Here is a 25,954-nt window from a genome sequence, read left to right as displayed (position 1 = left end):
ACAACCTGATGTGGGTAGCTTTGTTCTTGGCTTTTTCTGTGCATCTCAGGGGGATTCCCACCTGATTTCAAAAAACCTCTCAAGAGATTCTGACTTGTAGATTACATTTCCTGAGCCATACAGGGTTTTGATGAAAGGCAGCAGTGCTTCATGACTGTCAGCTGCCTGCTGTCATTGTGGGGGTGAGTACAGACCAGCTCCAGCTTGCACCATCTCCTGTAGTGGAAGGGGAACTGGACAGACACAGACAAATGGTTTTGATGTTCCCTTGACCAAAGAGAGTGTTGTAAAGGCAAAACATAGGATTTAATTTCTAGGTTTACACAGCATTTCAGCCTGTTTGAGGATGTCAGGTAGTACTGGCACTTTTATGAGTAAAACAAAAATTAAATTACCTGCTGAAGTACTCACCTGAACTCCTGTTCCCTGCAGTAATGTTCAGGAATATAGGAGCAGGTTTGTTACCTTCAGAGTGTTTGGAGCTAAAGAAGATGGAGGAAAATGGACTGTTGAGGAAATATAGGAACCATTCCTGGTCTTTCAGCTTTAAAGCACTTCCTTGAATAATTAAGGCTTCCAGCTTGAATTAGTGACTGGAGTGAGGAATACCACAATAGTGAAAGGATAGGGATTCAGCATCAAAAAGCAAGTCACATGAATACTTCAGGATATTTTGGGTGGCAAGGGTTTGACATCATCTCAAGGCTCTATTCCAAGTCCAGTCCAGCTGAAGCTGGCTCAGACCATGGGCCATGATCTCCTGTGCCAAGGTGTGGTAGCTGTACATGTGTGCACACATTTACAGTCAGACAGAAACGGATTACTTCATTGTTCTGGGCCTCAGTTATTTCTCTTATTTTAAACTCTGTAAGTAAATATATTCTATAAAAATGTACTTTCATTATCCTGTTAAAGTGGTGCCTCTTCAGAACAAAAATGTTATTTTCTGTCCAAACAGAAAGAAACTATGTGCAATATCTTACTTTACAATTGCTGTCTGTTAATAATTATTGCCAATTTGTGGTTAGCTTAAAAAATAATAGATTCTCTGTGTGTGGTTTTCGATGAAAAATAGCCATTGTGATGTTTGTTGGACTTTCTGCCTCAGGGATCACTCTGAGTACAGTGTATGGAGCCAGTTGAATTGAATACTTTGTGTCTTTGGTGTTTGTTTTTCCTCACTTCTCATCTGTCAACTGCTGTGCTCATTTTCTTTTCATTAGTATTGATACTTGCATGAAGATGAGTCAGCCAGATTCAGTTCTCAGTTAAATGTGTGCAAATCCATCAGAATAAGGTTTTGACTTAAAGCAGTAAACCAGATCTGAAGTTTAATTCTGTGCTGCTTGCATGTTTCTCTCTCCAAAAAAAGAAATCATGAAGTTAGAGTGGAAAATGTGTGTGGCCTGGCTGGATCAGAGTCAATGGTTGGCTCTGAAATGGGGATGCTGGGAGTTGAACATCATGCCACCAATCACTCATGACTTTCTTTGGTGTTTCAAGCAAGGATTTGGTGTTATTACCTTGATGTTTTCCACAGGTTGTGACTTATGTGCTAAAATTAGCTTGTGCAGAGTATAAGCCTTAGCAGTAAAGAGATTAATTACTGAAATGTAGATTCCTGGAACCAGATGCTCCCCCATTGTCTGAGATGTTTCTGCCATTAGTAAATTATGTGCAAACATTCATTGCAGCCATCACTATAGGAGATCTGATCTTAATGAGATTACAAGGAAGTTCTTGAGAGAAACTGCACTTGGAATTGGGCCTATCCTTTCTCATTTTTGCATCCTTCTCTTTTATGGCTTGAAGTTAAAGAATAAAAAGTGCTCACCCAGCTGATCTTTCTTCTGAGTGCATTAGCCCTTTCCCTGTCTTTATTCTCCCATGAGCTTGAGGAGAGCTTTTCTCACCTCCCTAGAGCTCCCCAGAAAATGCATCCAGCTGCCTGTTTGGTCTCTCCACCTGGCAGGTGGTGCTTGAGCCTGACTTTTCTCATCCCAGCTGTGACTCTGGTTGGCTTTTGCAGTGCTCCAGTTCCTCCAGCTATTGTCTGCTGTCAGCTCTTTGGTTTTAAGCAAGGGCAGAGCCCTTAAGGAGGTGCAGTGATCTAAGCAGTTACCTAATATTTTGTTTGTTGCCAAGAATGTCCAGTTCCTTTGGCCTTTCAACCTTGCAGCTGGCTCTCCTTTTATCTTTAACTGGGCTGTTAGGAAAGAAACCAAGTCCCTTGTTTGCTGTCTGCTCCCAGGTGTTGGACATGTGCTCCCTAGGACATCCTCCAGATGCATGTGAGCATCACATGTGTCAAAGGCAAAGGGAAAGCAATCCTAACCTTGAATCTGGTGCACCCAGCAGGAAACATTCACTGTTGCTTTGCACTTTCCAGTATTCCAGATACACAATGTATTTTGTTGTTCATGATGCAGCTGATTCTTCGTGATGACCATTTGCCCCTTGCAGCACCTGATTTCATTTGTGGTGACAGTGCAGCAAAGGTGTCACTTGGGGAGGGTCTCGTGACTGGAGTGTTTGTGCATCTGTCACCTGCTTTTGTTCAGAAACCCTCTGACCAAGCAGCTCTGACAGACAGCATGCTCATTCCTCAAACTCATCTGCAAATGCAAAATATTTTAGCAGAATGTATGGAAGTATACAGAGTACTCATAAACACAGTTTGAACTGAAGAACTATTTGGAAGTAATAGAAATCTTTACTACCATGTGCTTAATTCTGCTTTTTATATAAAATATTAACGTGAATCCAAGCCTGGAATTAAACCAATATGTTTTAGCCTGTCCTCTCTGAATCTAAATGAAACTGTAAGTATCAGTTAATAAAATGTAGTTCTGAAACATTTCACTGTATTAAAAAAGCCAATTCTTGAAGAATGCACCAAAGCAGACCTGCCCAGATGAAATGTTTGAGATGAGCTGACATAAAAGTTTGTACCAGCTCCCACTGAGAAGTTTCTTTACACAGTATTTTTAAGCTGCCAAAAGCTTTTGTACGTGCTAAGTGCTTGCCAATTTTTCCTTTTTAAAAGAACTCAAAGGCAATTTTAAGTTACATGAGCCTGAAGAAAAAATCTGAATTGGTGGCTAAACATTGTGTTTTGTAAAATGCATTCAGAAGACAACTGTATTTCTTGGAAATATTTTCAAAAAAGGTTTTGTTCCTACAGTCAGGACGTGTCTGCAGTGTTTCAGGCAGAACAAGGAGCTGAGTGAGGAGGAACTGCAGCAAACTCTGCTTTATTTCCCATCCACATCCTTTTCTGGCACTTGTTTATGCCTAGCTGTAGCGTGTATTTGTAGAAAATCAGAAGTTAACCTTTTAGTTTCTGATTTTCTGACCAATTCTTTTGTTTCAGCTCAAGTGACGCTTAATAGAAACACAAGTCGTGATGTTCGAGCAATTTCCCAGTAAAAGGGAATTTTTTGGACTTTCCAGAATTTCCATATTAAAAACCCCCCAGAATTTCCAAATTAAAAAAAGACTCCTTGGTACAGAGTCAGTTGTCAGTGACCAGTTCAGGGTTGATATCAGGCCAGAGTGAAGGTGCAAACAATTGTGGTTTTGTGTTGGATACAAAGAGCATGATATGGGAGGGGAGAGAAACACAAGGGGAGGAATACTGGCTTATCCCATTGGAGAAAATAATCCAGAAAGGGTGAAGGAAGAGGAATCACTATGATTCAGCTCTCTGCCTTGCAGGGGCTGGGACCTGGAAGCTTAGAACAGCTTTACTGTGTTAAAAACAACATCCTTTTGGAACTGTTTTCCAGTTCACTGAGAAATTGCAAATAAATTTTGCTTTTTGGCCTATCCTTGGATAGAAGAGTTCTATAGCAACTTCTTGGGAGGCCTTTAATACCTCACAGAATGCAGACAGACTTACAGGAATTGGAATATTGCAGAGAAGGGTGAGGAGAATCAGCAAAGTTAGTCCATGACTACATTTGTACATAAGGAGTGGACCTGGACTGCCCTGAGAAATAACTGTGAGGGGATATGATGAAAGTCATACAAAGAGTGGTCAGAGGCATGTAAACTTTGCTTGCAGTTTTTTCTCAGAAAAGTGAGAGAAGATGGACTAGGGATCATCAAATTAAACTTGTGGGGGACATTTTTGGGGAAAAAATGTACAGGATTAACAGTAAAACTGAATTTCCTTGCCACAAAATGTATAGGCTTGAAGGATGACTGCAAAAATTTGTGAGAGAAAAGTCTTTGAGAACTAGTCAATATGCTGGTGCTGTGTCAGGCTGGGAACCTGCATCAGTGCAGATTGAAAGGGTATCCAGGAGAAATTCTGTTCCAGTGACCACGTTCTGTACTTCTACCTAAGCACCTGCAGACACAGGTGCAAAAATGTGGTTTAAACCTAAGCATGCTTAGAAAAACTGAAATTTGGAATGGGATAAATGAAGGAGAACAGTTTGATGGATTACTTTATATCTCTTTTTTTGGGCAAGGTTGGGTTACATGTAGTTTTAATGACTTTACATGGGCTCACTCAGGGGCACTAAGCACTGCCACTTGGGTATTTCCCTTATGGTTTTTGCCTTCTTATTTTGGTAATACTGAAGATTGCATATTTTTTTTATGTCTCAATTAGGATAAACAGTTTTTAATTAAGAAATTAAACACAAAGGTCTGGAAAGGTAAAACAATTCTCTGGGTTTACAGAAAGTTGTGTCAGAGTGAGAAATACCATATCAGATGTTGGCACAATTTGATGATGTTTTATTTTCTGTGTTCCAGGAGAACAAAAAGAGAAGGACAATGTCAAAAGGACACAAATTGTCTTTCTCTCTTTTCCACACACCAGATTTAATGAATGTAAATCTGACTTGCAGAGTTTTATACTTCACACCTTTTTTTCTAAAATGAGAAAATAATCTTGCTTATTTGCTTTTGAAATTTGTGTGCTTTCTGTCTCTTCCAAAATGCCATTATTAACTTTCAATTATAGGATCCAGATGATGAATTATATGCAGTTGTTTTCTCAGTTGCTTCAGATAACCCACAGGCACTAGGAGAGGATATTACAGGACTTGTGACATTGATTGTCAGTTACAATTATATGATATCAATCACAATAATGATTGTAGAGTCAGCTTGCACATGTATGGAGGAGTGTTTTAGTGTTACAATAAAAAGAAAAGGAAAGGATTCTAGGATTTTTTATATCAATATTATAGCATTGTAGATGTTGATTGTGACCTTGAGTAAATGAGTTGCCCAGCCTCCTTTTGCTTCAGTTATTCCAGCTGGAAAATTGGGTGAAAATGTGGATTCTCTTTATAAACCAGATGTGTTGATCTGAGGTTTCTCTTAATAAAGAAAGAGAAAAAATCATTTTTGCAGCATAGCATAGACCTGAATAAAAAGGATTAAAATTACATTCAGAAAAGCAAGCAACAGGAGACAAAGTCACAGCTGCATTTTTGTGTCTGGAGGTAGTATAAAGTCAGATCATTAAGTTATTTAATCACCTTTCAGGTCCCTTCATCACTATGTGTGTTGCTATCAAGGGCTGATTCCAGTCCAAGTAGATGGGGTAATGTTTATTTGAAATTTCCCAATGGATAAAGCTAAAGCAGAAATTAAAGTAATTGCATATTTTGCTTTTGTACACATCAGCAGGACAACATTTGTAATGGGAAGTTTATTCTTCCAACCTGATTGCTGGTGTAAGAAGCAGCATTTTGTTTGCCTAAGAGAGTAGGTGCAGCCCAGTTTGTGCCCAGGCTGTGCTCAGCTGTGCTCTCATGGGGCTGCAGTGCCCTGGGGAGCCTGGCACTGGCACAGGGCACCAGCTGGCAGCACCGTGGCACAGAACCAGTGCCCTGCTCCCTGTGCTGTCCTGGGGCTCTGTGCTCAGAGGGGCTGATGGGGTAGGAGAGGAACAGCAGCAAACACGAGAGCTGAGGTGACGGTGTCTGTAAATGAGACCATCATTGGGTTCCCCAGGGCCCTTTTCATTTTCATTCAGCCTTGTGGCAGATGAATGCATTATATTCCTGCTGTGTGCAGGTGGGTTTCCAGCTTGGGGAGCTGCTGGAATGATGCTACATTCCATCAGTGTTCCTGTGGGGTGAGCTGGCAGACATGTTGTGGTGGCAGGTTGGGAGCAGGCTGGGGTGTGCAGGAGGAACAGTGTTCTCAGGCTGTGGGACAGGGAGGGACTGCCTCTGCTCAGCCAAGCCTGCTTCCCCAACAGGAGGACAGCAGCATGTCCTTCAGGAGCTGTAAATTCTGCAAAGGGAGGTAGCAAGTGGCTTTTGGGGTGTGGATGTTAGCAGCCAGCCCTTGTTGGGGTTGAGATGGTGAAATGACTGTCTGGTGCTGTGTGGGTGATCAGGCTGGGAGCTGCCAAATTGCTCTCCCAAATTGCTCTCTCTTCTGCTCACACCATCAGGGACCCCTTTGGTCCTGGGTGGTTCTCTGGCAAGGCACAGACTGGCACAGACAACCTGTGCATGGCTCCTGTCACCACCAGCTGAGCTGCAGGGGCTGTTTCAGCCTTGCATCCACGGCAAAGAGACACTGCAGCCTCTCCCAAGGTGTTGTGTGTGAGTGCACTGATGATAGCTGGAGCACAGAGAAGGTGAAGGCACAGAGGGGGGAATTGCTGAGATCAGCACGCTGATCTGCCTGGGAGGAGCAGAGATGGATTGACACAGGCAGAGTCTCTGGCATCAGGGAGTGCTCTCTGGAAGGATCTGTTAGCAGAGCTCTGACAGATAGAAGGGCTGCTTTTCATGGATATTTATGCGGGGGCACCGTTCCCTTGCCTTGGAGAGCTCACCTTGTGTGCTGATGTCATTTTAACTGTGATGGATTCCCAGCCCTTTGCCTGGTCAGAGTGAGCTGTATGGGTGTGTGGGCAAAATGCAAGCACCAGCTGCTCTAAAGGCTTTGTGGAGTGTTTGCATGCAAGGCTTGATGTATCAGTTTAAGCTGTTAAACCATAGGTGGAGTCATATTTCTTAAAAAAAAGGTGATCCAATTTCAGTCAATTCAATACCAGAATGGCTTTGCAAAAGGTTGCTGTAGATGTAGTTTTTCTAACTCAGTTGTTTTTACCTTTCTGTTTACATGGTTTTGGTTTCATATTATTCCTTTTTTTAAAAAAAAGGACGTGTTTATATGTGTATGGATCAATAGTGAGCACTTAATTCCCAAATGCAACCTCTTGTTTGATTTGGGAGTTTTTTGATGGGGGAGGAGGAGAGGAGAGAATGTTCAGTCTTTGACAAAGGGATTGGGATGGAGGTCACTGGTGCTTTCTGTGGTCTTTGTTAGGTGCTAGTAAAAAGCAGCTATCTGTCCCTGGCCCCAGTGGGGGATCTGCTTTACCTGTCCAGCATGAAGCTTTTTGCAGGGCAGTTTTTGGGGGCAGTCATGCACCACTCCAGAGCCTGGACCATGCAGGTAAGGTGAACGTGGTGTCCAGTCCCTGTCACCTCAGCTTTAGTCTTACAGTCCCATTAGGAGTTTTTTGACAGTCATATCTGAAAAAAACCACATCCAGTGCGTGGCCATTCAGTGCAATCAATGTCCTAGAGAGCATTCTGACCACAGGAGGACAGTGTGTAATATCTGATCCTGCTGGCTTTGTCCAAACCCCAAACTGGCTTCTGGCAGCATTGCTCTGTTCAGGGTGTCACAGACTGTGCTGGGGGACTTGCTGGGGATTGACACTGAACTCATGAAAAGCAGCATCAGCCTGTACACCTGCACTGTCTGGGTGCTGTGGGGTATTAACTGTGTAAATCTCCTCACTATTGGCCTCAGAAGATGAGTACACCACCTATGTCTCCAAGTTCTGAAGAGAGTTATGTGAAAATATTAAAATTTAAAAAGAAAAATATAAAGAGCTCTTTGTGACCCTCTCCAGGAACCGTGATTTTTCTTCCCCCCAGTACCTGAGCTAATAGCTGCCCCATGTGCCAGCCTGTAACTGTGGTCACAGAGTGCAGGATTGTTTCTGGTCCTGCCCCAGGGGCTGGGTGTTGGGCAGGGCTGGCATCCTCTGGTTTTTCTTCTGTGACTTTATTGTAGTGGTTCTTCCAGGAACTCTGAAGTGCTAGAAGTGCCACAAGCCATTCAAGGGAGGTAGGGAGGTTCTTATCTGCACTCTGCCAAGCTGTGAAACATCAAGTGTACCAGAAGATCTCTCTGTCCTGGTCTGGGCTGCACAGAGTTTCTCAATGACAGTGTCACTGTCATCACAGGGTCTTCATTTATAAATGAAACAAGTGTTTTTATTAAAAGCTTGTGTTTCGTTTCAGAATTTAACCTTAGCATAGGCATAATATGCAGTTGATGCAGCTTGCTCGAACAAAAGGAGCTTTCTTACTTGTTAATTAGACTTTTTCTCAAATGTGTTAAACAAAAGGCCTGAGTCAGGATTATACAATTATTCATCTATACACTGGCATAAGTCAAGATTGTGTTTTTGACTTGCACTCTGTTCAGGTCAGCATTGCTCCCAGACAGAAGTCCTGAGCTGAAGGGAAGCATTCATTCCCTAAAATTTGCTATTAATTTGATGTTTGCATGAGATTTTTTTTTTCTTCTCTAAATCTGTGTGGAAAAAATGCCACTGTGAGAAACAAAAGTATCAGTCCTTGATCCTGCTTGGTTGGAGTTGCTAGATTGTATTTCTTTAGAAGGACAATATGGTGAATTATTTGCTACACAGCAAATATTCAGCCTGTTTTGGGGTGTCTTTTATGTTAGTTGAAGGTACACACTTTAGGAACTGAATTTTTGTATCTTTCTCTGGCTCCTAGCAAAGCACAATTGAAATGTATTTTCCAATGATCACATGATGTACTGTAGCAGTGAATTTGTTTTGTTCAATGCTATTTTTTACATGTTGCTGTATATCACAATTCAAACCAAAGTAAATGAAGCATGAAAATTAATAGATCTAAAAGGGAAATAAGAAACTCTAGAAGAAATGGAGGAAAAGGGAATTAAAGTTGCTGTAGAACTTGTGACCCCCATTGGAAAATTAAATGCTACTGGTTCTGCAGCAAAAAGAATGCATAGTTTTTTTCCTGAACTGGAGCAGAGATTTCAAATATCATTATTCTTCCCATCTGGATATTTATACATTTTGAAAACTGATGGGAGCAGATGAACATGTCCCACAAAGCAGAGCAGAAGGCAATTAAACAATTAATAGACTACTTTACATGATGGATTGTTTTTTGAAGGGCTTCAGCATCCTTATTTTGACTCTATGACTTGGGTACAGCAGTTCACAAATGTGAACCAAGGCTTGTGGTTTTCCTAGGGCCAAATACCTTGGAATAGCCGAGGTATATTGGTAATACCATACCTTCTTGGAATACCTTGGGGTATGGATAATACTTCTCACCTTATACATTATAGTGCTGAATTTAAAAGCAGTACAGGAGCTTTATTCATATTAACATAACATAACCAATTCTATAATCATCTTAAATTATCTGGCATCTTTAACTGAAAAGATGGAGAAGTGTTGAGGAAAAGTTAGGAAATCTTTTACAGTCACACTGATGCTAGTGAAGTTTGCTTTGTACTTTGCTACAAGACAAAGCATTATTAGACATTTGAATGGTTTTGTTATTGCCCATTACAAGAGGGATTTGCATCCAAAATAGATCTAAGAAAGTGGAGTCTTTATTTGCAGTTGTTTACTATTATTTTGGTTCATATCTCTGTGTGAATGCTGTAGCTTATTTGTTATTTCAGTGCTTCAACTTTTTAATGCCTTGGTGTTGAGAAAATACAGTGATTTTAGTCTTGTTCCTGAAAACCTATCTGCCAGAGATATGGCAATAAATGAGGATTAATAATAATATTAGGAATGAAAATATTTTGGACAAAAGGCACTCAGTGGAGTAAACTGGATGAGGACCAGCTGGAAGCTTTAACCTAAGTTCATCTTTTATATTATTTTGGAGTAATTCAAGTTCATTAAAGTTTCAGGAAGTGCTAGTGACCCTTATCTCAGTGGAAAGGGCACCCTGGACAGGCTCCTCTGTGCTGGGGGAGGCAGGAAGCTGAGGAGAGCCTTGCCAGGGAAAGGAAGGATGAACTCTGCTTGTTCTCTGTGACAGCTGAGTTAAGGAGTGGATAAGCAAAGGAGCCTCAGAGGAACTGATACCTGCCCAAAGTTAAGGCAGCAGAGCTGATGATTCCAGCATTAAATTTAACTTCTGGCAAGGAGCTCTGGTCTTGGCTGCTGCGTTCCCTGTGTTACATGAGAGGCACCAGGGACTCCAGCAGAGATAGTGTGGTAGTTTGAGAGAAAACAAGGGTGATTCCAGCTTGGTTAATGCTGTGCTTCTATATTGGTAGCTACTTGAAATGTCTGCATACCTTGGCAAAGGGTTTCTGTTGCCTTTTTTGTTTCCTAGGGCCAGACAGATGCCTTTCACCACTAAGTAGAAGTGCAGTGAAATCTGTTTTAGGGCATCACACAGCAGGCTGGTAGCACTCAGTTTAAAGGAGGTGATCTTCTCAAAGGCAAAGCTGAATGACCAAGATAATACTGAGATGGGGGGTTAATTCATGGGTAGCACCATGTTTTAACTTTGGAAGAGAAAAGCAACTGATCAGACGGATGTGGTTTTGTGGTGTTCGGGTCAGACGTGCTGGGCTCAGTGTCTCTGCTCTCCCAGAATGGAAACCTAGCGTATGGAACAGTCCTTGGAACTCCTGCAGAGGTTTGTTACTTTGGATCAAATGTTACTAACCTTTAGAAAAGTGTGAAAGAGTTCCTAGATTTTGTAGAACTCAGAATTATTTGTTGGAAAGGAAAAAAACATGGTGCTCAGGATAAAGTTGCAGATCTCAAAAAGAGTAATTAATTAATTCAAACAAGTTGTGAGAATGATGCTTATTGTCCAGTTGGCAAAAAAAAACAGAATGAGAAAGCAGAAAAGCTATCCCTTTGTCCTAGCTATGCACACAGATACTCAATAAAAATAAAAACCTAATGCATGCCTCATGAGGGCTGTGTGCCTAGGGGAGTGCAGCATTGCTGCTGCAGCAGGATGAATCCTCAGCTGGAACAAAGAAGAAAAGGGTCTCTGTGTGTGCCTGCACATGGGTGGGCACTGAGGGAGTTTGTTCAGTTTTAAAAGACCTTTGTGCCCTGCCAGCCTTCAGACAGCTGAGCACTGGGTGAGTCTCCTACCTTAATTAAGAATTTTTTGACTGGCCATGTCACTGCTCCTGTTGCCAGTGCAGTTCTGAGGCCCTGAGTGAGGGCTTCTCCATTGCCAAGGTGCTGCTAGGATTGCCCCTGTATGGGGCAGTGGGCAAGGGGAGCTGCTGGTGTTTCCCATGTGTGGGGCATCTGGGGAGCAGGCTCAGTCTGGCAGCTTTACTTCTCCTGAGGTGGGAGCAGGGTGTGAAGCAAGAAAGTTCTTAGCTGGCAGGTTACAAGCACGTCTAAAACCTGCTTTTTACAAGCAAAAAATGTATTTTGGACATCAGCATATGAATTTCTCTGTTTTCTCCTTTTTTAACTGTGTGCAAATTTAGGAATTTGCAGGGTTCTTCCTCTTATTGGTGTTTCATGCTATTTTGAAAGGGGAACTGCTACCTTGGTCCAAAAGCAGCAATGGCCCTGGCAGCACGAACCTGTCACTGCCTGCTCTGTGGGCCAAGTCAGCTGTTGAGGGGCTCTGTAGGAGATGGCTGTGCTGTGAATGACTGTTTTTATCTTGCACACACATGAAGTAAAAGTGCAGCTGTTTTGGCTTTCGAATCGGGGAGGGTGGTGAGGAGAAAGGATGTGATGGTGTTTGAGACAAAGATAGATGTTCACTTGCAGGGCTTTTTCTACAACTTCCTATTTCAATTTGCATTAGAGGTGGGGACTGGGTGTATTTATGGTTTAATGAGACGCTCTCGCCTTAATAGCAGAATGTTGTTCACAGGAAGAAATGAGTTATTGCTGGTTTTCTTCTTCTTTCTGTTCAGTTACTGTGGATACAGCATGTAACTTTTAGACCTACTTCTGCCTTAAACAGCATATGCAGCTTCCAGTTGTTGTGCTGAAGCTGCTGAAGGAAGGAGGTTGTAGGAGCACAGTTTTTAAACAGATATTTTTTGGCTGCTTAATTCCTACGGACACAATGAGCTTTCGGGGGAGATTCAGAAGGGAGGCCAGTGAACTGCGGAGGAAGAGAAGGACCACTAGGAGAGTGAATCAAGGAGAAATTCAAAGATTAAGCTGTGTGAGTATGCACCCTTCTTCCACCTCTTCTGAGAAAGGGCTAGGAAATTGCAGGTCACTCTTAGGACTGCACTTCGGTAAGAGTAGGATTTATTGCTTGTTGTTTATGTAGGAGGCACCAAGCCTCATTCAGTCTGTGAATAGGGACGGAGCACTGGAGAGTGAGACTGAAGCACAGAGAGTTCATGAGTTTACAGCACTCAGGCACATTAGGGAGACTTTTACAGCGTCACATTGCTGCATTCTGACAGCAGCAGTGTTTGAAGTCTCTGTGGCACCTATAGCTAGTGCCTGGAACTTCCATGAAAATTCATAGTGCTCTTCTGGAGTGGAAAGTTCCTCTGTGCTATTTCAGAGTTTGTGATCTGTGATGGGCACCTCTCAAGGCCAGGAAGAGGAGGAAGACAGTGCAGGGAGCCACTGGAGAAAGCTCCAGAAGCCTTGCTGGAAAGCTGGGGTGAGGTTCTTCCCCGTGGGTTGCACAGCAGTTTTGCCACTGATGGCTTTGGGACAGGACTGAGCCTCCTGAAGCTGCACTGTGGGGCACTGGGAGGCTCACATTAACTGCGCTGTGCCTAAACTTCCCTGGCTGAAATTGAAACTGCAAACAGCAAGAGGTAAAACCCTTAGAGCCTGCTGTTGGCGAGTCTTAGGCAAGTACTGGTTTTCAGTGTATTCTCTTCTCTTGAAAGTCTACTTTAGCTCATAAAGCATTTGATGGCTTCCCCAAGAAGAAACTGAATCTTTTTCCTCAAGGCAAGAGGTGTTTGGTTTTCTTCCATAGTTTTCTTCATCCAGGTACTCTGTTTCCACGTGCATGCAGAGGGCTCTTTTGAGGTTTTTCAGCATGTTCAGTGTAGCACAATCAGTGATAATACAACCAAGAGGAGTATTCTCATTTTCTTTTTTAAATAGGAAGGAAAAGAACTTTGCAGTTGTAACACTTGGTCGCCAGTGAAGATGGTTTGTGGTTCATCTAGTAATGTCTGGGTTTTGCTTGTGACTAGCTGCCTTTTTGGATAGGTACTTTACATGGAAGTGGCTCTTTTTGACAAGGCTACTTTATGGTGTAATTTCTGCTGCCCTGAGCTATTGGCATGCAGTCAAAAATGACATGTTTGAGCTTCATGGTCAAGGGTCCCAAGAATCAGCTGCTGGTGCTGCTGAAAGCATCTGACCCTGGCAGTTCACAGGGCTTTTGTAGGAGGTAGGCACTGCTTACTTGACTTATCCTCTTAAATCCTGGTGAGGAGAGATTTTTGTCATTTTTGTACAAATCCTGACTGTACTTTATTAGTGCTCACCAGAAGTGGTTGCAGCCCTACAGGAAAAAAAGCCCTTCTTTTTTTCCATGCCTGGAAAAAAAGTCCAAATGGTAACAATAAGCCAGCAGCCTGCCTGCAGATAAAGAGGAATATATTTGTTCCCTCTTGCGTGCATCCTCAGATTACAGAAACTGAGCATTCAATTTAGTGGTGCTAAATAGAAATATCAACCAATGCATTGTAGTTTGACCTGAAACACAGAGAGCACTGGTAACCCTGGGCCTGTTGCCTGTAATTGGAAATAGGAAACAAGCCTGTTTAATCAGAGGCTTGTGGGTCATGCTGCACTTCCCCTGACGTGGATGCCTCCTTTATGTCAGTTACCCAGTTCAGCTTTGCAGGGGAATCTGTGCTGATTTCTATTATTTTCAACATAAGATAGATAAGATGGGTCACTGTGTCATATTACTCTGTAGATGTATTTCTCTGTAGTTTGTTTAGCCCTTAGGAAATGTAGGCACACTTGGCTTTACTTTTGTGCCTTGCAATCTGTCTTTCTGCCCAATATCTCATAATTGGAGCATGTTAAATCTTTGGCCTACAGGCACTTTTTTGCTATCAACCAGCAGCCAGTCTCTCCTTCATGCATCAGCCCTGTGCACCTCCACACAGATTTCAAAGTGATGTCAGCTCCCACTGCAGCTGTAAAGGATTTTGTGTATGGGGACCTTACTCAAAGAATGCATTTATTCAGATACTATTCTTAGACCTGTGTTTTCTGTAGGTGGACTCACATTATTGGCTGGACACTCCTTTTTTTGTAAGACTAATTATTATCTGATTAGCTTTAATTGTTAGTAGGGTGATGATTGAGTTCAGTGTGGTTGACCAGATTTTGCTCTCATTTACATCCTGTGTGTGTAAATGGATTGATAGCCAGATAATTGACTGGGAGGGGAGTTGATATCAAGGAAACAGTTACAAGTCTAACGTCATTGTGAGAGCTGAGTTTATAGTGGTCATGTACACATGATGTTAATTTTACAGATAAAGCCTCAGTGGAAATACTTAAAATAATTTACTCAGATATGTAGCATGAGAAATACCTATCACTTGTGAAGAAATAAATAAACATAGTGCAAGTAGAGAAAGAGATATATTCACTGGGTAAAATGAAGCAGAGCACCATACATGAGACTTGCCCCATGGGACAGTGACTTATTACTAAGTACTCTAAAAGTTAAATGATATCTTTGAAAAGTTTATTTAGAGCTAAAGCAAACATTTTCGTTAGTTGTTTTTGCTTCAGGAGCTTCTGAAGTGGTTGAGCCCTTTTCAAAAAAGTTGTTTGCTTAGTCAACAAGTCTAGGTCTTCATTCATCTAAATTTTAGGTTTTAATGGAAAATGTACAATGGATGTTTGCCTTTGTGCTGCATTGCAACTTCATCAGACATACAACAGTGATCAAAGTCTTCAGCATCAGAGCGTGATCTAATGAACAGACATTAGAGCTTTCCCTTCGGTCCTTGAAAAGCAAACTCTTCTATGTATTCTAAAACTGAAGTCTGCTAAAGTTTCTTAAGTTTCAAAGTAAGTAAAACTGTTTTAAAGACAGTCCCATGCTGTGCATGGTGTTGTGTAAAATCTACCCCATTTTAGCAGCAGATTTGTGCTGGATGCACCTGGTGGAGGGGTGGGTGAGGTAGGAATGCCTGGGACATCCTTCTTTTTGTACTTCCCTGAACCTGTACACTGATAACCATGGGTAGAGCCCTCTGTCTCCTTAATTCATCCAGTTTGCACAAACAGAGGGGATCAGTTTGCCTGTTGCTCTATCCACTTCTATTGCTGCTGTGTAGATGCTATAGGTGTCAGAGCTGGGCTTCTGCCTCTGCTAGGAGTGCTGCTTAAGGGCAAAAATTGGGAGTATCTTTTCCTTAAATGTAGATTTTCCTGAGCCTACAAAGACTGTCTATGTGAAGTTATACGTGTGTGTGTGTGTGTGTGCACATTTGCTCCAACAGACTCAGAAGTGCTGTTTACATCAACTTTATACTGGAAGCTCACAAGCTTTGGAGCTTTGGTCGAATCCACTGTGAGCAGCTTGTAGGCTGGTTTGTTAATGTTTCTGCTTGAGGCCATGGCTCTGCCTGCCTGAGACTGTGCTGGAAGAAGCAGACATGAAGCAAAGCCAGTTCCCAGAAGAGCTGAACCAGACTCACTTCAGCATCCCCTTTGTGGTGTACAGGGCAGGACAATGCCCTTTTCCTTCCCTGGGCTGAAGTAATCACTAACGAGGCAAGTGCCTGAGGAGAACACTCCAGCTCTGTGGGCAGCTCCTCTCTGCTCCCATCCCTTCTGCCCAGTCCCCTTCCACCACATCCTCCTGTCCCTTCAGATGCCTGCTTGAAGAGCAGCGAGTTGCATCTTTAGTTTTTGCTTGCTTTCTTCATGAATAGATTCTGTGTGGAAGATTCAAAGAAAGCCTTTTGTTGTTAAAAACTGCCCTTTTTTTTTCCAGGTTTAGGTCAGGTAAGGAGAGAGAAAGTGGCTGAGTGTTGCTAGGTTAGAGGTCTATGTAAATTATTTAAAAAAAAAAAAACCTTACGACGCTTTACAAAACTTTCTTGTTTTTCCCCTGAGGTGACCTATGGACAAATATTTAGTCTAGGCTTCAGAAGTCCTCACTATTTAGAAGCATTTTGAGAGGCCAACCATTTAAATCCAAATTTAAAACTCAGCACTTTCTTGCCAGTGGCTGATTTTAGTAGTTTCATGATTAAATGAAATTTTTTAACCTTCTTCCTAAGGAGAGTTTCCAGATACTCCATAAGCAGAGAGAAGGAGTAAGTTGTTGCCATTACCCTGAATGTTTTTCACAGATTGTACTGATAATTTTATCAACTGTCTAAGAGGACAAGTGCTAGTCCATGAGGATGGGCATTCCAGAGTCACAAGGCTGCAATGCCAGGTGCACAGCCATGGTTGGGAGGCAGAATTCAGGAAATGCATGTGGCAAAGTCAGACATAGCACAAAGCATCTCCTCTCACCCCCCAGCTGGATGCGTTGCTGGACCAACAGTCCTGTGTGGCTTCCACAGTTTAACCAGAAGGGAGGTAGCTTTGTGACGGCTGGAGCTTTCAAAATTCATAATGAAAGGAAGGATAAGTTCTGTCTTGAGAAACAAGAAGTGCTGGAAGGAGTGGGTCACACCCAGTTGCCTGAGAACAGCTCTCTGTGGTTTGAGCAGCCTCAGCCCGGCCGCTCGTTGCTCGCCGTGCTGGGGCGGCTCCGTGCGCCACCGAAGGCTCCAAGGGCTCCAGCTGGATCATCAGTTGACGTGAAAGTTTTGCGTTAGCTCATCCACATGAGAGGTGTTTCTGTTTTTCAAGACATGCTGAATTCTCTGACAGTAATTTTTAAAGCTGGAACATAATGTAAAGTAGGCTTACAGAGATTGTGATCCATAAAACAATGGTAGTTTAAGCAATTAGGATTCATCCTATCCCAGCTGCATTTGTACAAAGTAAGTCTCATTTAGTGAAGCAGGTCACTTACTGGTATCAACCAGAATTTTATTTGAATAAAGAGGCTTTAAAGATTGAAAATTACTTTTCACTTTTGTTATTCCCAGAAGAGTCTTCAACAGGTTTCCTTTCTTTTGCTCTGCTTGAGCTGATGGGGGTACTATAGCATTTTGGCAAGTAATTTCTGAAGCACCAGGAATTGGGGGTTGGATTCTTCATAATTCTTTGTGATTTTCGCTGTAGCAGAATTGTGTGGGAACTGGAAATCCCTTTAATGAAATTTATTGGCATGTTGGCTTCAGTGCTGACACTGAAGAGTATATTAGTGGTGCTTTGCAGCCCTGACTGGATTCTTTCCAAGTGCAATTCTCCAAGGTTTACTTAAAGTCATGACAAATTAAACATTTTGGACCTGACAAATGAATATATTTTTATGGTGGGAGGGGGATGTGTCAAAGAAAATTTTCATTGTACCACTAATTTTAATAAATTTGTTGACTGTGGATCACATACTGAGCCAAAGGAAGCCTTTGTAATGTGGCCAGAGAGTTTGTTGACTGTAAAGAGATGCAGAACAGGCCAAGCAGTCATAAAGAAGATCTGAATCAAAAGGAGAGGCCTGCCTGCTGGTTCTGGCTATCCTCCCCATCCATACCCCAGACACCTTTTGCAGGCCTTGAGTTGCCTGCCCTGTGCTTGAAATGCAAAACTTATTTTCCTTAAAGGAAATCTGTTGCGTGATGCCGAGTGTGTTGGGAGCAGAGGAGGGCAGGCCTGTGGGGTGAAGCATTTTGAGTGGGTGATTCCTGGCACTCCCAGCTCAGCTGCTTGAGGCTGTTGGGGACCCCTTAATCCCAGAGTGGCTGTGCTGTGTGTGCCCCTGGATACAAGGGCTGCCGTGGGACTCCCTGCCAGGAGTACACGAGCTCTTGGGCTGCTCACCCATGCTCTGGTGGGGGAAAAGGTGCACCCCATGGAGATATCCTTCCCATGGAATTCACCCCAGGCACCAAACTGCTCGGCTGCCCTGTGAATAGGGACATACATTGGTCCTACAGAAATGCAAAAATTTTGGTGACTCTGTGAAACCCAAATTGTTTTATGGCCTCAGCTTCAGCTCCTTGAATGTTCAGATAGCAAATCTCAGAACTGCTGGGCATGCTGGATCTCTGGCATATCTGAGACAGGGTTAAATTCAGCCTTTATGCTGCATTTTCTCCAAAAGTCATGGAGTTCTGGCTGTTCTTTAGCTTCAGTTTGGACAGACTTGGCAAAGAAATATTCAACTGAAGTTGGCCTGCCCTGGTGGAATATAATTAGCTACATATATTAACCATATATAAACATAGAAAGACATGTGTTATATCAGAGACACAGTGTTTAACTGGGGAAAGGAAAAGAAGAACAAAGGAGTGTGAGAAGCACTTGATGTTGGTGTCATCCTAGAAAGCAGTTTAATTTGCTCTTGTGAGTTTTGGTGAGATTGGGTTTGGTTCATAATATAATTAAGAAGTCTAAAAAAGTGAAGGAAGGTGATGCTACTGTTTTTAGTAAGCGGCCTTTTCTCTTTTAAGTGCCCATTTCAGTATTTCAAATGTTTATTAGAATGAATTGTCATTTTTGACAAGCCATAGCTTGGATGAAATATAAACTCTGAGTCTTGCTTGATCTTTACCAATCTGGCCATCACAATAGTTTTGATCCTTTTTTGAACAGGGATCCTCCTGTCACAGAGATAGGGTTAGGGTAACTGAAGTCCAGGTAACTGAATTTTATCAACTTAACTTCTTTCTGTTTATCTGTTTCCTTATATTTTTTTTCCTGGTACATGGAAGAGAAGGAATTAATTTAAACATCTCTATTAAATTCAATAAATTCTAGATATTCATGATTTGGTGTCAGAATAATATGACATTAAACCATAGAGATCATAGCAGTTAGTCTAGCTTATTTTTAGAATGGGGAAGTTCTTGGGATGACTGTTCAGAGACTATTGGTCTCTGTTACATCGTTTCCTCCTTCAGACAGCGTTCACAGAAATGCAGCTTTAGGAGGATGAGATATAATTATGAAGAAAAGATGGGTGCTAACATCAGTGCACAATGTCTGTGCATCTGGAGGCAAGTCAAGTACCATATTTGATTCTGTAATATCATTTATGTGGATATTTTGGGTAATTACTCCTGGGAAATATAATCCTTTCTTACCTAGACCAGAAAATGATGGCCATGAAGCCATCTATCACTGGTGGAATCTGGCTGGTTTCACCCCTGTGAAACTATATTGTCCTCTTATGGTGTTGGCTCTGATTTAACATCTCTCCAGTGTTCCAAAAGAGTGTGGAAAAGCTGGCTCAACAACATACAAAGCTGCACTACACTGTCAGGGTGTGAAGTAAATGGTACTGCTGAGATGTTGTAGCAGGTGAGGAGTCAGAGAGTGCCTTTTTACTAGATGTATTCACAACCATTTCAGCACAACTAAATTCATTACTCACTTGAGATGCAGAATATAAAAAGCATTACAGAAATCCAAGCCAGCATAATGCGATTTTGGGATGGATTGCCAGGTTGGCCTGTTTCCAAAAAGAACAGACAAGTTAAATTGAGAAGAGGCAGTGCTGTGGTTATTAAATTAGCTTTAAATCAGCCCCACTCATTTACAGATCTCTGCTAGTGCTTGCAGGGAGGCATTTGCTAATCCCAACATCACTGCTTCTGTCTGCTTGGGAGGGAAAATCCGAGCAGCCCCAGACCCACAGAGATAAGCTGCTAACTAACCAGCTGCCACTTCCCATCACAACTGCAACACCAGCACTGCACTGCTGAGCCCTGCCAAGTGCAAAATACTGGCTCTGCAAAGCATGGAGTCAGTGTCCACAGAGCAGAGTCTTCTGGTCTGTGAGAACATGCAGAATTGATGGAGAGAGGCATCATGTTGATTATACTATCATGCTTGATGCTGGCAGGGAATGGACTAAATTATCTCTGCAGCCAGTGTATTGACAAGGATGGGCTATTACTTGCATCTATGATTTATGGGAGCTGGCATAACACAGTATTGCATTTTACACAGGATTTTGCTGTACTGACATGGAGGGAAGTAATTTTTATTGCATCAGTAGGAAAAGATCAGCATAAATATTGAAGTGCTTCAGTGAAAAGTTTTGCTGTAGCTTTGATAATGTGATATCTACTTGTATTTAGTTCAGATGTGTAATGTTTCTCCAAAGACTTCTCTGTTAACATCTGTTAAAATGCTTCCATCAAATCATGCCCTTTGCAGCACTGAGAGCAGGAGGATGAGTGCTGTGGGAACAGAGATGTTCATATGCTTGCTGTGTTCCTCTGCTCCGGGGTTTTCTTGAATTGTATTTTTGTCTCATGTAAATGACCTTGCAGCTGCCAAGGAGAAGTTTTCCCCTGGAGTGTTAGAGCAGAATTCAGCAATGGCTTTGTGAGCTTTGCTGGTTTCTGAAGAGCAAAGAGAGGGCAATGTGGCATAGCTTACCCTGCCTCCACTTGCACCCCAGCATCTGAAGAATTTTAACTTTGAAGGGGACGTAGCTGCATTCACCCCAACCTTACTGGGATTTCCAGGGGGAAGAAGGAATACCTCTTCCTTCTGCCAGCCCCAGAAAAAAAGGTGGTTTCCACAGGCGTAGAAAACCTGCAAATGCTACACATTTTTACGGGATTTCCCAATATTTCAAGAGAAGTCCCAAAATTTCTGGGGTTTCTTGGCTCTCCCCTAGTCTACAACTTCAGTAGGAAGGTGACTACTTATGTCATTTGTTTTCTTAATTTTTTTTTTTTTGGAAATTCTGAAAACTGACATTCATGATGTTTCCAAGGAGCATCTGACCAAGATTACGATTGTGTTGGCACATGTCTTGTTTTGGAGAGCAGACATTTGATGATTTCAGTGGCATATCTGTCTTACTAAGAGTTGAGATTGTTGCAGAATCATAAAGCCTGACAGTATCAGCTCTAGGAAGGGAGGGTTATCAGTGTAGTCAATGTCACAAATTTTCTGTAGAAAATGTTCATGTTTTAATGAAACCACAACATAGGAAAAATGCCTGTGTGAAGCACTGGTGGCTCATAAATGTCAGTGCATATATTTCTTTTACTTTGAGTCTTCTGGTAAATGGTTGCTATAAGGTTTCCTACTGAAGGTAACAGTGTGCTTTCTGTTGAATTTGAACTGAGTGAACTTTGTTCAGGCCTAGGTATCATTACCAAAATCAGTGGTACAGCACAGATGGTACACTCAGTGTGCACTGGTATTTTCTCTTCATGGCTCTAAATCCTTGAAACATATGTTTTTAAAGTAATATTTAATAAATAGATGCAATGACAGCTTTAATGACAAAAAGTCTGAAACTCCCATCAAAAGATACTGCAGTGACTTAACAGAGTTTGGAAGGGAATGAGAGCAAGCTGTGTATGGTGATGTGGCCAAGTGACCCCATTAAGTTCCTGTGGGGAGCCAGTGTCAGCAAAAGACAGAGAGACCTCCCTCAGGGTATGGCTGATTCTGAGCCCAAGAGCTTCTTGAGCAGGACTGGATATTTATGTGTCAACTCGGGCAGGCCAGGGCGAAGTACTGGCTTGGGACAACTTAAGGTGATGTGGCTGGGTTATTATGAAATCTCATGTCCTGGTAGGGCTCCTTGTCTTAACTGGACATCACAAAACCAGAATCCAGTCCTGTCACAGAATCTGAATCAAACATTAAAGTGGTTTTCTTCGATTTGTTACTGTTATGTGTTGATCTTGCCTCTCTTTTATAATCCTTTAATGTCTCAGCATCAGCAGATAGTGTTTGTGGCCTGTGAATGCTAAATAGTAATGGTTTTTAGAAGTTTATTGCTCTTAAGTGTGCAAATGGAAGTGTGAGAGCTAATAGATCAAGAAGAGAGGTAATAGATTGAACTGCTGAAGAAGCAGTTATAATTTTTTTTAATTGCCTTGCCAGACTTTGGTGGAGCTTTGATGCTTTAAGCAGGGAGTTGGAGTAGATGACGTGCAGGGGTCCTGAGTTGTTTTGTGATTCTTGCAGCAGTTACTCAGCAATTGAACAACTTTCTTAGAACATGTGTATTCCTGTGTTTTAATCTAATTTGTGTGGCTGTGTTACTGATACTTAATTAAGTATTCATAGATGCATTTGATGCCAAGGGGAGTCTTGGACTCAGTATAGAGAGGAAACAATGTTCATAAAAGATCTTGAGATTACAAAATAAACAACTTTCTAGGACAAAGTCAAAAGAGAGAGGGACTATTACATTTTAATCATTATACGTATAATGGACCATACATGAATGAGATAGGTAAAATCATATATGATGGACAATCTCATTGGAGAAAGTTGTTTTATGGAGATGTCAAAGCTTTCTTTTTCAATACACCTTGGTTTTGATTTAGGGAAGACAGAGGAAAATTTTATATCATTTTGAATAGCCCAATGAAAGAACAGTGAATGAAATACTACTTATCTAATGTCCTATTTTGAATCAGACTAAGACAGTAAATGTTTCTGCATTTGCTTTCCACTAGTGTCCTTTTTCTCTCTCATCACTTTCGTTTTCATCCCTTCTGGAACTTCTCTTGCTCTTTCTCATTCACTCTCTCTGATGCTTACATCTTTGAATTGAGCAAATGTTCTCACTCTAGTACATGACTCTTCATTTGTTTAATGTATTCTAGCATGTCAGGCAGGCTTCTCTTTTTCTATTTTTGGGTTCTATTTCAAGACACTGTGACTTTACTTTTTCCTGTGGTGGTTTCTTACTTTAGTGCTGTCTCAGGCAATAGTAGTTCTGCTATGATGATACTGGTCCTGCTTTCTGACAAGAGAAGCTGTGGAGGTGGATGCCAGATAGTTTATCCCAGGAAAATAACCTTGGATTATTACCAAGTAAAACAATATGGTGGCTTTCACAAACTGCCAGCAGTTCTAAAGGTGAATTGTGTAAGACAGTGAAGAAAAAGTAGATTTCTTATTCTGAAACACATTAGCTCATAGTGTCTATGTTCAGTTCAAACTGTGTCCATCAGTTTTCTTGATGTATTTATGGAGAAAGAGAGAGAATTCCTGAGACTTCCAGGTAAATTAACGTGGTGGTTTCAGTCTCTGTAATGAGCTGACAGATTGCTCTGGAGTTTTGAGGAGGAGAGTGGCTCTTACAAGTGGCCCAACTTCCTCACTTCACTCTCATGGCCTGAGCTCAGATGCAACAAGCTGAGCAGAATGGAATGAAAGGAGAAGTTATTCATGCTTTGGTGTACAAAAGCAAAAATGCCACAGATCTCTGTTTATGAAGAGGGGTGGGGAAAGCAAATTGTGTGTAAAGAGATCACTTGATTTTTTTTTTTTTCCACAGCAGGAAAAACCCAAACTCTTGCAGCCTTTGGATTATGAAGCTGTTATCACAGAGATCGAAAAAAATATTGGGGACAGCCAGTTCAAGGATCTGATATTATTCCCTGATGATGACTTTTCAGTAAGTACAAGGCAAATGTGTTGTTCCTTTGCTTAGGTTTGTGCTGTTCATTGATTTAATCTCCACTGCTAGAGGGAGAGCCAGAAATTGTCCGAGGGCTCTCTAATATTTTCTCCACTCATGCATAATGCCATACTTCCCTCCCACCAAATTCATTTGGCTTTTGGAGTTTTTTTCCTTTGTCATTTATATATGCATGACTTTACTGCTCAGGATTAGATAAAGTTTGAAGCCCTGGTTGTTCCTGGATACGGATGTTCAGGAACCCACTAAACATGTTATTCTATGATGTATACTTGTCTGTTTGCTCAACACAGTATTAGTTTGGCCAATCTTCGAATCTCTCCATACTGTTATAGTCTAATTTAGTCTAATTTAATCTTCTGATCCTGTTCTGTTTGCTGTATTTGACCACTAGATAGAGTCTCTGGTGCTGAGGAAACTCTCATGGTGGAACACTGAGGAGCAGTGGATCCCTGACCCCACAGCCATGGAGCTGCCTGACCTCATCCTGGGTTCCCCATTGCTTGTCCTGGCAAACTGCAGACACTGGGGGCCTGGAGGGCCAGGGCAGCTCTCCAGGGGCAGTGCTGGGTGCTCAGAGGGGTGCCTGGGAAGCTCAGAAGGGTGCCTGGGGAGCTATGTTGCCAGGCTCATTGGGCACATTGCCTGCATTGAACAGCAACTTCTGCAAAATCACCCCATCTTTGTATAACATTTAGGTTTTGATGAATAGGCATTCTCTAATGGAAAGATATTTCAATTTGTGACTAGTTGTAACTGCTCTGTGAGGGCCCTTCCCATCAGCTCATGGCACTGCTACTGTCCTAGGAGGGCAGCTTAATCTAATAGACAGCTTTGTTTTACTAAATGGCTCTATTTCCTTGGTGGCATTAACTGAGTTAATGTGCTCATGGGATTGAGAGAAGCTAAACAGAATAGATTTCCTCATTATTGTTAATTCCTTTATCCATTTTGCACATTTGTCAATTTATGAAATTGAAACTTAGCTTTACAAAGCTGACTAGACATACTGTGTGCTGTCACAAGACCCTTGAGCCCTTTGATTTAGAGTAACTGAGTCCATGGAGCAAATTTTCTCAGTGAAAGAAGAATCTTGTCCTACTGCTGAAGACCTCTGTCAAGCATATTTTCATATCCTTATTTTCATTTTATTTTGAGCAGTCGTTGATTGGATTTTTAGAAGCTAGTTCTATTTTGTTTCCTCTGTGTTATGCTCTGCAACTATTTTTAGCACAATCTATTTTAATTCAATAAATAATAATAAAAAATAGATTAAGACAGATAAGAGAGATAGTTGCATGGTCGAGGTGTCTGTTCCCACAGAAGAGCAAAGGCCATGGTAGGTAGGGTCCATATCCTTGCCATGAACCTCTCTCATGTTTGTTATCTCCTGTTGAAGTCAGTGTCAGTGGCAAGAGCCGCTGTCACCAGACAGGACTGCAGGGCTTTTGTCCCAGGCAGGTTTTCCAGTTGCAAAGTATCTATTTACAGTCCTGATCCCTTCTGCTGAAATATTACCTGAGCACAAAAGTCTGGGTCAGCCACTTGAGTAGAAAGAGATCCATGTCCGACTGAATTAGGAGGTGCACAGGCTGGCTCTGAGTGGGATTTAATGTGATAATGCCCAAGGAAATGGTGGCCAGCTCTGTTTAACTCCTAATGGTTATACTTGCTGCAGACTTCGTGTCTCAGTGTTGGTACAGCCCCAATTTGGGCCTGTGGTGAGCACATCCTATGGGCAAAAGTCTCTTCAGAGTAAAACCCCAACCAAAAGAGTTGGCTCAAGTAGTGAACATAGGAGAAAATGCTGCTTTTAATAATGATTTCCTATTTTTGGATCTGTCATCTTCACCACATGCGTCAGTTATGGGTGAATTACTGTAGCTGTTGTTTCATCTCAGATTTGTTTCTCTTTTTGACTTGCATTCAGAGAGACTGCTGTTATTCTCACATGACTTCTGTTGGTCATTTCCTGTTGGAATTTCAAGTTCAAAAATTTCCAACATCTTATGTGAAATCTGTGGAACAGCAGAGAATTCTTTATATCAATCTGAGCCTGATAGACTGTATTCCTCCATTCCCTGCATCTCCACAGAAGGGTACAAGATGTATACACTATAGATGCCTTCTCTGGTTTTATTCCAGTTGGGGAAAAGATATTTCACTTCTTTTGTAACCATGCTTAATAACCCCTTAAAAAAAATATTTGATTCACACCAGTTCCACTTCTTGTTTTCCTAGCAATTCCTTCCTTATAACTCATTTGCCTGCCTAAAGTCCATTTTTTATTTCAGAAAAAGCATGTCAGCTCAGCTTCATTTTTCACCTGTTCCTGGATCTAGTGGACTCATTTCCCTTCTGTTGCTGTGCTGTGA

At 41.8% G+C, this 25,954-nt stretch overlaps 1 protein-coding gene across 1 annotated transcript in view; it reads left to right on the top strand.

The window, feature by feature from the left end:
• Nucleotides 1-25,954, top strand: part of DOCK10 (dedicator of cytokinesis 10) — a 118,568-nt gene that overhangs the window by 8,043 nt on the left and 84,571 nt on the right. The window contains exon 2 of the mRNA XM_066556246.1: nt 23,436-23,555. Coding sequence (XP_066412343.1) covers nt 23,436-23,555 — 120 coding nt within the window. The remainder of the gene's footprint in view (nt 1-23,435; nt 23,556-25,954) is intronic.

Source organism: Molothrus aeneus, chromosome 10, assembly GCF_037042795.1.
Source record: "Molothrus aeneus isolate 106 chromosome 10, BPBGC_Maene_1.0, whole genome shotgun sequence".
Classification (NCBI taxonomy): domain Eukaryota; kingdom Metazoa; phylum Chordata; class Aves; order Passeriformes; family Icteridae; genus Molothrus; species Molothrus aeneus.
The sequence above is the reverse complement of the archived record's forward strand: the minus strand, read 5'-3'. Positions and strand labels throughout refer to the sequence as shown.